Genomic DNA, 15,253 nt, shown 5'->3' with positions numbered 1-15,253 from the left:
AAATAAAGAGTGCAATTGCTGGGTTATATGGTATTTTATGTTTAACTTTTTGAGGAACTGCCAATTTTCTACAGTGACCATCATTTTACATTTCCAGCGATATATGAAGGTTCCAATTTTTCCACATTCTTGCCAATCCCTCTTTTTTTCCCCAATTTTGAAATTATAGCCATCCTAGTAGGTATAAGTAGCATCTCAGTGTGGTTTTTTAATTTGCATTTCCCTAATAACTAATGATCCAGAGCGTCTTCTCATGTACTCATTTGCCACTTAGATATCTCCTATGGAGAAAAGTCTAATCAAGGTCTTTGTCCATATAAAAATGGGATTATTTTTCTTTTTGTTGTTGAGTTGCTTCTTTTCCTTTTAAAACACAAAGTGTTTTGCCAGGGTAAACTAGTATAACCCTTTTGAGGAATCAATTAGAATATTCTTATTTTTTTGACCTAATAATACCAATTCCAGGAATTTGACCAAGAGAAAAGAATCATAATCATTTCTATGTAAAGATAGTTATAACATTGTTTCTTGAGGTAAAAATTAGAAATAACCTAAATGTCCAACAACAGATTAAACTAGTACATTTACATTATAGAATATTTTAGTAGTGAGGGGGAAAAAAAAGAATCCTACAGTCAATAAAATATAAAGTTTATAAAAAGAGAAATGTACATAACATTAAAGTAATATAATTATAAATTTTTTTCAATTATAAAAATTTTAAATATTGCTTAAAATGTATGGAAAAATTATTTAAAAAACTAAAGGTCTACCAGTTGGGGAACTAAATTATAATACATCTATATGATGAAATGTTACATTACCCAGGGAATAAATTATATTTTTCAAGAATATTTAATGATTTGGGGGAAATGCTCTTATAAGAAATTCATCAATATATTATCAAAGATTATCCATGGGGAGGAAGAACACTGGTGACTTTCCTTTTGTAGATTTTCCTATATTTTCTCCAATGATCAGTAAAAATTAACCAAAGCAAATACAATGTAATTAAATGAACAAAAAAACATAAAGAGAAATATAATACTCACAATATGTATACTTGAATCTTTTATTTCTTTTAAAAATTTTACTGTTATAGGTAAGAGCTTTTCTCCTTTGTACAAGACAATCTTTTAAAGTAATTTAAAATACATATAAAATTGTTATTTTTGTTAAATCAATCTATAATTGGATCCAGTTTATTAAATGCTTTACATACTTGTTACAATCCTAGGAATATTAACTGACTTTCAGTAAGTAAAGAATCTGCTTCTTTCTTATTATTTTTAAGATTTTATTTATTTGAGAGAGTGAGTACACGCAGGAGCTGGGGGGCTGGAGGGGGCACAGCAGAGGGACACTTGAACTCCCCGCTGAATGCTGAGCCCCAGGAGTGGATCCCAGGACACTGACTGAGATCATGACCTGAGATGAAGTCATATGGTTAACCAACTGAGCCATCCAGGTGCCCCTGCTTCCTCTTACTAACAAAATCTAACCTGTATTAGTATCTTCTAAAATGTAACTATCCAGATTTTCCTGTAAATAAAAAGGTTTATGTATAAATATCCAAATCATCCATTTCACGCTCTGTATCTGATTGTTTAACACCAGAATTGCTAAATGTCACAAAGACATCAGAAAAACAGACAGAAATCTGCCCTTGGTTTCATTATTTAATACTTATTTACTTACTGATGAGGGTAGCAACAACTTCAAAACAGATGAGTTGGTTGTTCTGGAATAATTTTACAAATGGAAATGCCAAGAGTGGAAGATATGGTGTGTCGCTGAAGATGGCAGACCAGTGAGCTAACGCAGATAGGGTTCTGTGAATCATGTAAGAAAACAAAGACCAGAAAAGTTTATTATTAGAATTTTAAGTAAAACATTCGCATGATAAAAAAAATTTGCTACAGACGGTATATTTGATTCTCCCCTCTACCTTTGTCATCTAGCTTACTTCCCCAGAACCACTGTTAAAAAGTATAGATCTTTTTTTTTTTTTTTTTAAAGATTTTATTTATTTACTCATGAGAGACAGAGAGAGGGAGGCAGAGACACAGGCAGAGGGAGAAACAAGTTCCACACAGGGAGCCCTACGCAGGACTTGATCCCGGGTCTCCAGGATCACGCACTGGGCTGAAGGCGGCGCTAAACCGCTGAGCCACCCGGGTGCCCTAGATCCTTTTTTTAAAAAAATCACAAAGGTTGATATAAACATTGTTTCCACACCTTGTATTTTTTGCTTAATAGTATCTTGGAAATAGTTCAATCTAAGTAGATGTGGAGCTTTGATGGCACATGACAGTTTTGTGTAGATACCTTAATTTCTTAAATTTGGCTTTACTGGGCATTTCAGTTGCTTCTAATCCTTTATAAACAATGCCATGCTTAACGTTTTATTTACATTTACATGTGGGAATATAGATTTGGATAAATTCCTAGAAGGGAATTGCTGAGTCAAAAAACATGTGCACCAATTTCAATAGCCAGTGCCAAATTATTCTTTGCAAAAATAGCGTCTATTCACATTCTCATTAGCAGAATAAAGGGATGCCCATTTTTTCACTGTGGCCAACATGTTTTATTATCAATTTTCTTTTTCTTTTTTTAAAGATTTTATTTATTTATTCATGAGAGACATAGAGAGAGAGGCAGGGACACAGGCAGAGGGAGAAGCAGGCTCCCTGTGGAGAGCCCACTGAGGGACTCAATCCTGGAACTCCGGGGTCACGCCCTGAGTCAAAGGCACATGCTCAACCACTGAGCCACCCAGGTGCTGCTCCAGGACTATTTTTTTAAAATTTTGGTCAATTGAAACTCAGAAAAACAACGGCAATGTGGTTTTAAATGTGTATATATACATATTTTTTCAATGTAATTTTGACTGGCATTTATTATAAGGGAGATACACAACTTTTCATGTTTAAGAACTATATCCTCAGCTATGAACAACACATTCAATCCTTTTTCCATTTTTTTTTAAGATTTATTTATTTGAGAGAGAGAAAGAGAGAGAGAGCGTGCACACACAGAGGGAGTGGGAGAAGGAGAAGCAGACTCTCTGCTGAACAGGGAGCGGGATGTGGGGCTGCTCATTCCTGACCCTGAGATCATGACCTGAGTCAAAAGCAGAAACTCAACCAACTGAGCCACCCAGGCAGCCCCTCTTTTCCATTTTTTATTGGTTGGTCCTTTCCACACTCATTTTACATGAGTATTTCATATAGAAACCAGCCTTTTGTCTTATGTTTTATATATACTTTTTCACTTTTACATTTGTCTTTGGGGAATTTTTTTACATGTAGAGATCTGTGTTCATATCAATCTCTTCTGGACACATCATGCTTTAAAAGGCCCGCCTTACTCTAGGGCTGTAATTCTCCTATATTTACTTTTAAGGTTTCCTTTTTTTAAAAAAAAAACTTTTATTTTGAAATAGTTTTAGGTTTCCAAAAAAGCCACAAAAATAGTAGAGAGGTTCCTATATACCTTTCACTCAAATTATTCTAATGTCAACATCTTTCATAAATATGGTACAATTAGGACACTAAGAAATTAACATCAGTACTATGCTATTAACTAAATCAGACTTCATTCAGATTTTATCATTTTTCCCCATTTTTTTATGTGTCATTTTTTTCATTTTGCCAAACTAGGACTCAACACTATATTTATTTGCTAAATTAAGAGCCCATAGGCTCTTCCAACATGGGAGCTCCCCAGTTTCTTATCTTTAGGACATTGACATTTTGGGGGAATATCACATAGTTATTTTATTTATAGAGTGTCCCTCAACGTTTTCTCATGACTTAGAGTGGGGTTTATACGTTTTTGGTAAGAATACCTAGAAAGTGATGTGCAACATATTAAGGTGGTATCTGCTGAGTTTCTCTACTATAAAATTCCCATCTTCTCATTTATAATTAATATCTTGAGGAAGATATACATATTGCTGCAATATACTGAACATACCTCTGTAACACTCTGAGTAGTTTCCTGCTTTTGATGGGGTATTTCTTCTGAAGGTTGAGAAATGCCACATGAACACCTTTATCTTCCAGGCTGTTAAATGCAGTATGGTTTTCAGGCAGTTGTAGCAGAGAGCGCCAAATGAACATTCTGAAATAAAGGTATAATTTTAACCTAAAGTTTGGGGGAGGGGTGTAAAATTGATTTAACAGGGAAGAATGTAAATTTTACCTGTATTTCATTGGATATTCACCATAGCCTTTTAATAAGATTTGCAAACGCTTTTTGTTTAATCCATCTGACAACTCATTCTTAAAAAAAAAAATAACATCAATAAGTGACATCATCACAAAACAGAAAGGGTAATCTAGCTCACAATGGCTTTCCAGCATTACTTATTTATTTATAGATTTTACTATTTGAGACAGTGAGAAAGAGGGTGCAAGTTGGGGATGGAGGAGCAGAGAGGGAGGAGGAGGGAGAGGGGAGAAAATCTCAAGCAGATTTCCCTCTGAGCATGGAGTCCAATGCAGGACTCCTGAGATCATGACCTGGGCTAAAACCAACAGTCAGATGCTCAACCAACCAAGCCACCCAGGTGCCCCTGGAACCTCTTTGTAAACGAAGATAAAATCCCCAGGTGAGTTTGGCCTGGGTTTTATCTGTTCTTATCCTGACCATATACAGACGAAGTTCCTACTTCCCTTCCCATGTCATGACGCCAAGATTATAGTGAAGATTTCACCCTGTTCAAGTATTCTACTTTGACCTACTCCTTAGAGCTGGCTATGAATTGCTGAGAAGCAGCCCACTCCCTGACATATTTCTGAAGAATTCCCAAATTTGACTCCCACTAGAGTACTGCCCTGAAGGTGGTGCCTCTTATTTTCCAGAAATCAATTGTGACCATGCCCTTAGTTTTCCCAGAAAAGGCTCCTGTAAATTCTCAGGAAAGCTGAAGTCAGATCATGTCTCAGAGCTATCATTCAGCTTATTTTCTCATCAGAACATTCAACTAACAGGAATGAGATTATCCAACCTTTACACAGCTAGGTTTGTGCCTGCTACTTAGCTTTTTAAAACTAACTGATATTTTTGGAGGGGAGGTGGGTAGGGGAGATGGGGTAACTGGGTGATAGGCATGAAGGAGGGCACTCGACGGAATAAGCACTGGGTGTTACATGCCATTAAATTCTACCTCTGAAACTAATAATATACTATGTTAACTAAATTGAATGTAAATTAAAAAAACTAATATTTTAAGATTACCCATAAAAGTAATAAAACTATAAAGGACATAATTAACATGAAAATGCAGACAATAGTTACATCTATAGGATAGGGAGAGAAATGTGATTGGGAGTAGGCACACGGGAGCTTCAAAGCTACTGGTAATACTCAGTTTCTTAATGTGTATGTGGGTATGTCCTGAAAAGTGTTAACATGGGAGGTCTGAGAACACTACCCTTAGAGAGGTGTACTTGCAAGGCTGGGCCTTGTCTGGAGTCTAGAAACCTGGATTTCAGGAAATTTCCCACTGTCCCCAGATAAGAGTGGCTCACTGTGCCTAAATTGTTCGTACACTGTGATTTATGCTGAATACCTGCTCTCCTTGTAGAGTCCGGGATTTTGAGATGTACTTAACCTACGATGCCTATATAACCAGCTTTCACTGAAAACTCTGGCCACTGGGTCTCTAATGAATTTCCCTGGTAGACCACGCTTTACACATTCGTATTATGTCAGGTTCACAATTTTAAAATGCTCAGAGGAAAAAAAAAAGAGGTCATTAAAATTAATGTGAAAAACGCCAAGTGCTTGTGTGAATATGGAGCAACTAGAGCTCTCAAATACCTCTTGGTGGGAATGTAAATTGTTTCAACCAACTTCTTGGGAAAACTGACAGCATACTACAGCGGAACATAAGCATTACCAACAGGCTGGTAATTCCATTTCTAGGTTTTTATCCAGCATAAATATGCCCAACGTTCGCCAACAGACATGTACTACAATGTGCACAGCAGCACTATTTCTAACAGAAAATTTTTTTAAGAAGTAGAAAACCATCCAAATGTCTACCAACTACAGAATGGATAAAATTTGGTTTACTCACATGATGGAATTTTATATAGTTATGAGCGAATGATGTACAACTACATGGATTTCTCAAGCATAAATAAAACATAATGTTGAATGAAAGAAGCCAGATACAGGACTACAAACTGAATGATCCAATTTATATAAATACAGAAAAAGGCAGAACTCATCTATGGTGTTACAAGTCAGGAGAGGAGTCATCCTTGGGAAGAAAGGGTCTGGAAGGGACCAGAAGAGGGCCTTCTGGGTGCTACTAAGGGTCAATTTTTGGATTTGTGTGCTAGTGACACAGGTGTGTTCGGTCTATTAAAAAAAAAAAAAATCACTGAGCTGTATAGTGTACTTTTGTGTGTGCAATTGGTTTAATGTCAATAAAATGTTTTAAAAGTCCTTGAAAACATTACCAACTTCTTTATGAATATTTATATTTACTTTCAATTCCAAAGTAATATATGATCTTTGAGAAAATTATGAAAACACAAAAAATTTACATAAAGAAGAAAATAAAACTGAAAGCCCATCCCGCAAAGGTAATTTTATTAGCATCTTGGTTTTTCTTCAAAAATAATACGTATGTACTCAAAGTCTTTTCAAATCAAACTGATATCCAAGTATATAGTACTTATAGCTTGCTTTTTATTTTTAATATACTGTAATTATTTCCCTTTCCTCTTAAATATTCTTAGATTTCTAGTATATAGCTCTATCATAATTTATGACTGGTTACCTACAATCAGACATTTTGGTTGTTTCTAAGTTTTTCTTGAATAAATCTCTTTCTCTCTCTCTCTCACACACATACAGTATAGAAATTATCGCAAACAAGGCAAAAAGGCAAAGTAGCTCATTCTTTCTTAGAACCATTTGGCTTCTACTATCAAAACATTTTTTTTTAATTTTTTAAAAAATTTATTTATGATAGTCACACAGAGAGAGAGAGAGAGAGAGGCAGAGACATAGGCTGAGGGAGAAGCAGGCTCCATGCACCGGGAGCCCGACATGGGATTCGATCCCGGGTCTCCAGGATCGCGCCCTGGGCCAAAGGCAGGCGCTAACCTGCTGCGCCACCCAGGGATCCCTACTATCAAAATTTTTATCCAAACTCTGATTTAAAAATTCTACTTCTCCCAATACATTTGTGCAAATGTTCAAAGATAATTATATAAGGCTTTCCACTTCATCACAGATTGTATTAACATGAGATTGATGATATAATCTAAATGCCAGCTAAGCACAGTAAATTAAGGCGAAGGTATATGCACAAAGGCAATACAATGCAAGTATTTTTTAAATGTTGTAGCACCATATGCATAAATATAGATATTTAATATGTTAAGTGATATAAGTTATAGAACAGTACTATGATTCCATTCATGTAAAAAAAATAGAAAGGTTAACACGTGCAGATATACATATATTTCTATATGCACAGAAGACTCCTGAAGCGTATCAACAACTATTAACAATGATTACCTCTGGGGAGTGCGAAGAAGAGTGGGCTAGGGGACAGGGAAGAAGAAAGATGTACTTTTATTTTTTCCCTTCCTAACATTCTATAGTAGCGTTAACAACGCAACTCATGCATGTAATTTTAAGTTTTCTAGGAACTATGTTAAGAAAATAAAAAGATGCAGGGATCCCTGGGTGGCGCAGCGGTTTGGCGCCTGCCTTTGGCCAGGGCGCGATCCTGGAGACCCGGGATTGAATCCCACATCGGGCTTCCGGTGCATGGAGCCTGCTTCTCCCTCTGCCTATGTCTCTGCCTCTTTCTTTCTCTCTCTGTGACTATCATAAATAAATAAAAATTAAAAAAAAAAAAAAAAAAAGAAAATAAAAAGATGCAGGTAAAATTAAGTTTAGTAATGTTTCATTTAGCCCAAGGTAATCAAAATATTGTCATTTCAACATATAATCGATGTAAATTATTTATATTTTATATTCCTTTTTTTTTCTTTTTTTTTAAATTTTTTAAAAATTTATTTATGATAGTCACACAGAGAGAGAGAGAGAGAGCGAGGCAGAGACACAGGCAGAGGGAGAAGCAGGCTCCATGCACCGGGAGCCCGATGTAGAATTCGACCCCGGGTCTCCAGGATCGCGCCCTGGGCCAAAGGCAGGCGCTAAACCGCTGCGCCACCCAGGGATCCCTATATTCCTTTTTTTTCAAAGTTTATTTACTTTAAGTAATCTCTACAGCCAACATAGGGCTCCAACTCAAGATCCTAAGAGCAAGAGTCACACATTCTTCTGACTGAGCCAGCCATGTGCCCCAAGATGTTTTACATTCTTCTGCTTATACAAAGTTTTCAACATCTGATGAGCATTTCTCACATACAGCACATCTCATTTCAGACTAGGCACATCTGAGGTATTCATGAGCCCCACGTGGCTAGTGGCTAGCGTACTGGACAGTGCAATTCTATACTGTTTGACTTTTTAAAAAACCATAAACATGTACTAATATAATTGTATATTGAAAATTTAGAAAACATGTTGTAATTTCAGTTACAACTTTCTTATCTTCTTACCTTTCCTTTAAGTTCTAAGAGAGGGAAGAGTGATGATGGCTTTAAGTATCGTAAATCTCCTCCATAGCAGAGTCATGACAAAAATGTCATCATAATATATTCTTACCTCTTTGTTTTCAAAACTACCAGTCAGGTCTTTCTTTAGTATTCTGGTTTGTATTCTGTTTTCCCTTGATCTGGCTGGCCGTTGTACTCTTCCTGATGTTACTTTCATCTTAAGGTCACCAGAATTCAGTTTACTCTTAGGCAAATCTTCAATCACTTTCACTAAGGGAGGAGGTGGCTAAAAGGGAGAAAAAATAAAATCCAGTGGCTATTCTTAGAACACAGACCTGTTCACATAAGATTTACAAAATTTGTTGTGATCAATTTCATAATGTACCTTTACATTATTCTCCAAGCAAAAAGTGTACATAAAATATCCAAAAATGTTTCCTTGTTGTTAAATCAAATTTCTGCCAAATTCCCTTGAAGAACACAATAAAGATACGTGAATAACAACAATAGAGAATTTAATTATCCTTTGAAAGCTGGCCTTAAACCATACTGTATCAATTTATTTTTAAAAAAGATTTTATTTACTTGATTGAGCATGAGCAGGGGCGGGGGGGGGGGGGGGCAGAGGGAGGGGGAAAAGCAGACTCCCTGTTGAGCAGGAAGCCCCATGCAGGACTCAAAATTCCAGAATCCTGAGATCATGACTGAGCTGAAGGCAGATGTTTAACCGACTGAGCCACCAAGGTTTCCCTAATCCATTTTTTTAATACTTGTGTGATAAAGTTAGTGGTTTGGTGGTAATCTGTGGCACAGAAGGCAGCTGGACACAGGGCCCTCTAGAATGCTGAGAGAAGCACCTTAATATTCTTTGGGCTTTTTTTTTAAATTTATTTATTTATTTATTTATTTATTTATTTATTTATTTATTTATTTATTTATTTATGAATGAATGATAGTCACGGGGGGGGGGGGGGGCAGAGACACAGGCAGAGGGAGAAGCAGGCTCCATGCACCAGGAGCCCGGTGTGGGACTCGATCCCAGGTCTCCAGGATCGTGCCCTGGGCCAAAGGCAGGCACCAAACCACTGCGCCACCCAGGGATCCCCAATACTCTTTGGGCTTAAGTGAATTTCTCTGAGGGAGTTGTCAAATGACTTTCCTCTGGAAGCCTGGGACACTTGTCTCTCTCTGTCCTTGGTACTACAGAGATGGCCATTAGTCCTCTACTACGTTGACAGCTTAACAGGCAGTTCGGACGCCAAGACTTAGATTCTCCACCCTCATTATTATGGGAAAATAAAAGAAAATAAATCCCAACAGCTTCAATTTACTTAAGGGAAAATGATTCACAGAAACATTTTCTCCATGAATAATACTACTTTGAAATCAAAAGGTCTTCCCCGCTCAAAGGAAATGAGCAGATACGGTAACTCAGGTTTCCAAAGTTCTAAATATTCTGAAAGTTACAATGACTTTCACAGATTACTGAAATGTCTGAGTCCATTATTGCTAAGAGTTTCCTTAGTGATTAGCCCAGACTCAAATCAAAAACAAGGTGGATATGTGAGTTTTAAAAAATTTTTCTGGAAGCCAAAGTGCCAATTCCTGTTAGATGAGAAAACAGACCACAAACACAAGGGAATATCCCATATGTCAAAATGAACACACCAGATTTCAGAAAAATACGATATACACATTACCTTGCATTCAGATCATCATGAAAGCTGGAACAATGTTTTTCCAAGATAATGTAAATGACAATGAATCACTACTCCTCTAAAAAGCTCCTTGAAAACGAAACCAAACTTTTTGACCTCCCCCCGCCTTACTCCCAAAAGAAAAAAACAGAACAAAGCAAACATCTTGACCCTTTTTCATAACACAGACTACTAAAAGACTACTTTGAAGTTTCAAAGATTTTTCTCATGTTATCTTCAGAGGTTTAGGACTTCTACTTTTGAAACCTGCAGCCTACTGTATGAGTCCAAAAAAGTCTTCCCTGGGGCACCTGGGTGGCTCAGTGGGTTAAGCAGCTGACTTCAGCTCAGGTTATGACCTCAGGGTCCTGGGATCGATTCCTCCATCCAGCTCCCTGCTCAGTGGGGACTCTGCTTCTCCCTTTCCCTCTCTCCCTCCCCCTGTTCATGCACTCTCTCACTCAAATAAAAAAATTAAAATCTTAAAAAAAAAAGTCTTCTCTATTGCCAACTGCAGTACGATGAATATAGAGAACACTGTAAAACGTGTAGAGTAGGTAATATAATATACAGGGTGTAGATACTACATTTCTGTTTTAAAACTATTATTAAAAGCGTTTAAAGTTGGAACCATTTCTGTAAGGTTTTTAAAATAGTGTTTTTCTCGGATACATTATTATTCGTATCTAGAAAGAATACGAGGATAATGCAAAATTTAACAATAGCTTTGCCCCTCAAAAAAAGTACGATGGCCATCTATTCTGTGATTTTTCAATTTTTTAGCGATGAATACAATTAACAATGGTCTGACTTCTGAATAGTGCCCATCTTTAATATCCTTGAACTCTCTTCTTTCTAACGTCAATCCATTCTTCCAATCTGTATTAAAATTTTTATTCTAGTGCCACATTTTTTTCCTCTTGAACTTCATGTGCTTCCACAAAATACAATCCTCCCAAAAGTTAGAGCCCGAGATAGGATCTGAACTGCCATACCTCAGTAGTGTTAAAGCTTCAACACATAAGCAGGAATTAACTTACTTATCAGCACAATACTAATGATTCTCCAGTGGCCACAAGACAGGACTTGAAAGAACAGGACTTGGGTCAGTTTTGTAGAGACTACAGATCTGAACATTTGTGCAAGCCTGGAATAGCCAGAAAGACACTAGTGGTGCTGATAATGTGTACAAAAAGAAAAAAAGGTGACCTTACTTCTGTTATAGGCTAGCTTTTCTGGTCAATATGATGTTAATATGCTTAACAAATACCAGAGAGGAAGTCAATGACTTACCCTTCCTTTGGTTTTTCTCAGATCTCACCCTGCTTCTATTAATAACATGTACCTAGCTCCTGTAAAATTCAGCTAAGCTGAAAACTCATTAAAATCAAATTAGTAAGTTACTAAATATTTAAAGTTTATGAGAATAGTAGAGTATAATTCCATATGGTTAAAGAAAATGTATGCATCTGCACATGCACACGAGTGTGCACATGCACACACACGCACACACACAAAGGTTCTCACTATTCACAGTAGTTCTGTTCTATAAAGAAGCTCCAAGAAGTACTGAGCTAGTGAATACTGAATCACTGCTCCCAGGAGAAATACAGTTAGGTCCCTGTGAGCCAGTGATCACAACATTTTTGTTGACCAATCAATATATAGCTTTGTTTAGTGTGTGTTTGTATTTAAAGACACTTATTCTATATAAGTTGATTCACGAACATTGAACTCATGCCAACGGCACTATAACTTATGCCTGAATTAAGTGTATCTATTGCAACCTTCTTGTGCTTAGGTACACTAGACAGCACGCTGGTACTGTGTATGTGTGTGGAGCATTTTTTAAAAAAGATTTATTTATTTATTTATGAGAGAGAGAGAGAGAGAGAGAGAGGGGCAGAGACCCAGGCAGAGGGAGAAGCAGGCTCCATGCAGGGAGCCTGATGTGGGACTCGATCCCTGCTCACCCACGACAGCACTCGGCCTTCTTATTTCTGCTCTCATAATTGAAACAAGTATCCCCTCCATGGTCTGTTTAATGTCACGTTTTTCACATCTTTGTGCTTTCTGTTGTTGATTTTACTCTTTAAAATGCCCCGCACAGGGATGCCTGGGTAGCTCAGCAGTTGAGCATCTGCCTTCAGCTCAGGGCGTGATCCTGGAGTCCCCAGATTGAGTCCCACATCGGGCTCCCTGCATGGAACCTGCTTCTCCTCCCTCTTCCTGTGTCTCTGCCTCCCTGTGTCTCTCATGAATGAATAAATAAAATCTTTAATAAATAAAATAAAATAAAATAAAATAAAATAAAATAAAATAAAATAAAATAAAATAAAATAAAATAAAATAAAATAAAATAAATCTTTGATGTTATTTACTTGATAACATACCTTATTGATTTCTTGTGTTAGAGCTTGAACTGAATATATGTTCAGACTTCCATTTTCCATAATAGATGCAATGTACCGTCCATGTGGGCTAATTACTGATGAGCTAATTCCTTCATCAAGGCTCCCAATTTCAAAGAGAAGTTTACAAGTTTGTATATTAACAAATCTCATTATGCCATCTTGACTCAGCACTCCAAGAACCTAAGAGTAGAGAGAAATAATATATGAATAATATATGAGTCCCGAAGGTTTGCAACCCCGCCACCATGTCTCAGGCTGAGTTTGACAAAGCTGCTGAGGATGTTAAGCACCTCAAGACCAAGCCAGCAGATGATGAGATGTTGTTCATCTACAGTCACTACAAACAGGCAACTGTAGGTGATGTAAACACAGAACGGCCTGGGCTGTTGGATCTCAGAGGCAAGGCCAAGTGGGATGCCTGGAATCAGCTGAAAGGGACTTCCAAGGAAGATGCCATGATAGCTTACGTCAACAAGGTAGAAGATCTAAAGAAAAAATATGGAATATAACGGCTGGATTTGGCTGCCAGCAGTGCATTTCGTCTAAACTGATCTAATGTCTTGTTTTTCTAATACTGTGGATGACATGAAATCATGCAAATAGCCCGTTAATGCAGGTCCTGAAGACCATGCAGGACGTGGCTCCAAAAGAGTAGGGGCTGCCATGGTTACTGACCTGCACTGAGTAGTTTTTATCCAGAAATCAATTAAAGTTGCGTCTGTTACTTAAAAAAAAAAAAAAAAAAAGTCACATTTAAGTCCCATGTCTCAGATGTTAACCAGACTTAGTGATCATTATATAATGTATACAGATATCAAATCATTATGAAGCTAATGTTTATGCCAATTAACACCTCAATGTTAAAGTCAGTCAACTCTCTGAATATCAAACTACACACGCTCACATGTACCTTGCAAGTTAAAGAGGAGAACAAAGATAGTTCAGGAATTGATATGCTCTTTCTCAGAAAGTATAATGTCCTACATTTATATTACTAACCTGATTAGAGCCAGCATCAAAACTATCGGGGAGAAATTCTAGGTGGCGGATGGCTCGAACTCTAGCAGGCATCTGAATAATTCTGAATAGCTGTTTAGCTTCCAAGCACCACAAGTGAAGGTGATTTGATTTCCCTCCAGCTGCCAGGATTCGACCATCTCTGTGGAACAAAAGGTGAGAAAGTAGGACTACATGAATTGTTTACAGTAGTACTGTCCACTATCACCCCACATGACAGAAATGTTCTCCATCTATGCCACCCAATATGGTCACTACTGGCCACAACTTGAAATGTAGCTAACGGTTCTGAGGAAGTAAAATCTTAATTTTATTTAATTTTTACTAAATAGTCCCATGAATATAGTAGCTATCATATAGGAAAAGTTCAGGTTTACAGCATATAGATTTTTTACCTATTGTATTAAGACACCAGCTTAACAAATACTTGTTTGATGACCTGATTGAGGATTTCGGAGTAACATTTATCTTTTATAGTGTAATCTCAAAGTCACCTCTATTCAACTTTCTATATTTCACATATGACTATACTGAATTGATACAGCACTGTTACATGAAAACCCAAAAAGCCTCAACTTTTTTATTTTACTTTTTATTATTATTTTTAAAGATGTTATCTATTTATCATGAGAGACACAGAGAGAAGCAGAGACATAGGCAGAGAGAGAAGCAGGCTTCCTGTAGGGAGCTGATGTGGGACTTGATCCCAGGATCACGCACTGAGCCGAAGGCAGACACTCAACCACTGAACCACCGAGGTGCCCTTCAACCTTTTTTTTTTTTTTTTTTTTAAAGTTAGTTAGTTATGACAAAGAGAGAGAGAATGTGCATTTGTGCAGTGTGCACCCATGAGTAGGAGGAACAGAGGGAGAAGCAGAGATGTCTCACTGAGCAGGGAGCCTGACTTGCGCCTTGATCCTAGAACCCTGATATCATGATCTGAATGAACTACCCAGGCGCCCAAACCCCAGCTTTTTTTTCCTGCTCAAAGCAAGCTACTTTTACAAAGTACAAAAAGAATAAGCTGGTTTGACTTGCAATGTTGTTCACTCATTTGCCAAGAACTTGTAAAGAGTCTACTAGAAGACAGGTATCATTTCAGGCACCAGGAACATAATGGTGACCCAGGCAGGTAAGAGTCCTGCTCTTGTGGGATTTTCAGTATAGAGGAGGGGAAACAAATGAACTTTACCTCAGCTGACGGTAAGTTCTCTAAAGAACTATAAAATAAGATGGGAGTTATAGACTTGGGAAAGGAGGAAGGTCTCCTCCGTGAAAAATGTGAATGAGACAGCTGTGGGATGATTTGGAAGAATTCCATGCTGGTTGGTATTCCAGACTGGCCGACACTTTAAGTGTTGAGAAAGGAATAAGGTTAGCACCTAAGGAAGAGAGAGAAGCCACACTCAAGGGTGGTTGGAATTGTTCAATAGGAGGAAAGAGAAAACCTGAGGCCAGATGACAGAGGCCATAGGGATATTATGGGGAGTTTGGCTTTTATTCTAAACACAAGGGAATGCCTTTC

The 15,253-nt window shown here is 37.3% G+C and overlaps 2 protein-coding genes across 5 annotated transcripts in view; one reads left to right on the top strand and one right to left on the bottom strand.

Moving 5' to 3' along the window:
* Positions 1–15,253, bottom strand: part of TBC1D31 (TBC1 domain family member 31) — a 68,497-nt gene that overhangs the window by 28,070 nt on the left and 25,174 nt on the right. For 3 of the 4 annotated variants that reach the window (XM_038555430.1, XM_038555432.1, XM_038555431.1), the window contains 6 exons: positions 13,711–13,870; positions 12,691–12,891; positions 8,710–8,886; positions 4,210–4,289; positions 3,982–4,128; positions 1,699–1,832 (listed from right to left, as the gene is read on the bottom strand). In XM_038555430.1, the coding sequence (XP_038411358.1) occupies positions 1,699–1,832; positions 3,982–4,128; positions 4,210–4,289; positions 8,710–8,886; positions 12,691–12,891; positions 13,711–13,870 (899 nt within the window). Of the gene's footprint in view, positions 1–1,698; positions 1,833–3,981; positions 4,129–4,209; positions 4,290–8,709; positions 8,887–12,690; positions 12,892–13,710; positions 13,871–15,253 lie in introns of those variants that run through there. The other variant, XM_038555433.1, reaches the window with a different exon arrangement.
* On the top strand, positions 12,954–13,248 carry LOC102153461 (acyl-CoA-binding protein-like). The gene has a single exon (XM_038555434.1). The coding sequence runs from the start codon at positions 12,957–12,959 to the stop codon at positions 13,218–13,220; it is 264 nt and encodes an 87-aa protein (XP_038411362.1). The 5' UTR covers positions 12,954–12,956; the 3' UTR covers positions 13,221–13,248.

The sequence above is a fragment of the Canis lupus genome, chromosome 13, assembly GCF_011100685.1.
Source record: "Canis lupus familiaris isolate Mischka breed German Shepherd chromosome 13, alternate assembly UU_Cfam_GSD_1.0, whole genome shotgun sequence".
Taxonomy (NCBI): domain Eukaryota; kingdom Metazoa; phylum Chordata; class Mammalia; order Carnivora; family Canidae; genus Canis; species Canis lupus.
The sequence above is the reverse complement of the archived record's forward strand: the minus strand, read 5'-3'. Positions and strand labels throughout refer to the sequence as shown.

What these genes read in the sequence shown, in the direction of transcription:
- LOC102153461 (XM_038555434.1), top strand. Translation starts at nt 12,957, where the DNA reads ATGTCTCAGGCTGAGTTTGACAAAGCTGCTGAGGATGTTAAGCACCTC.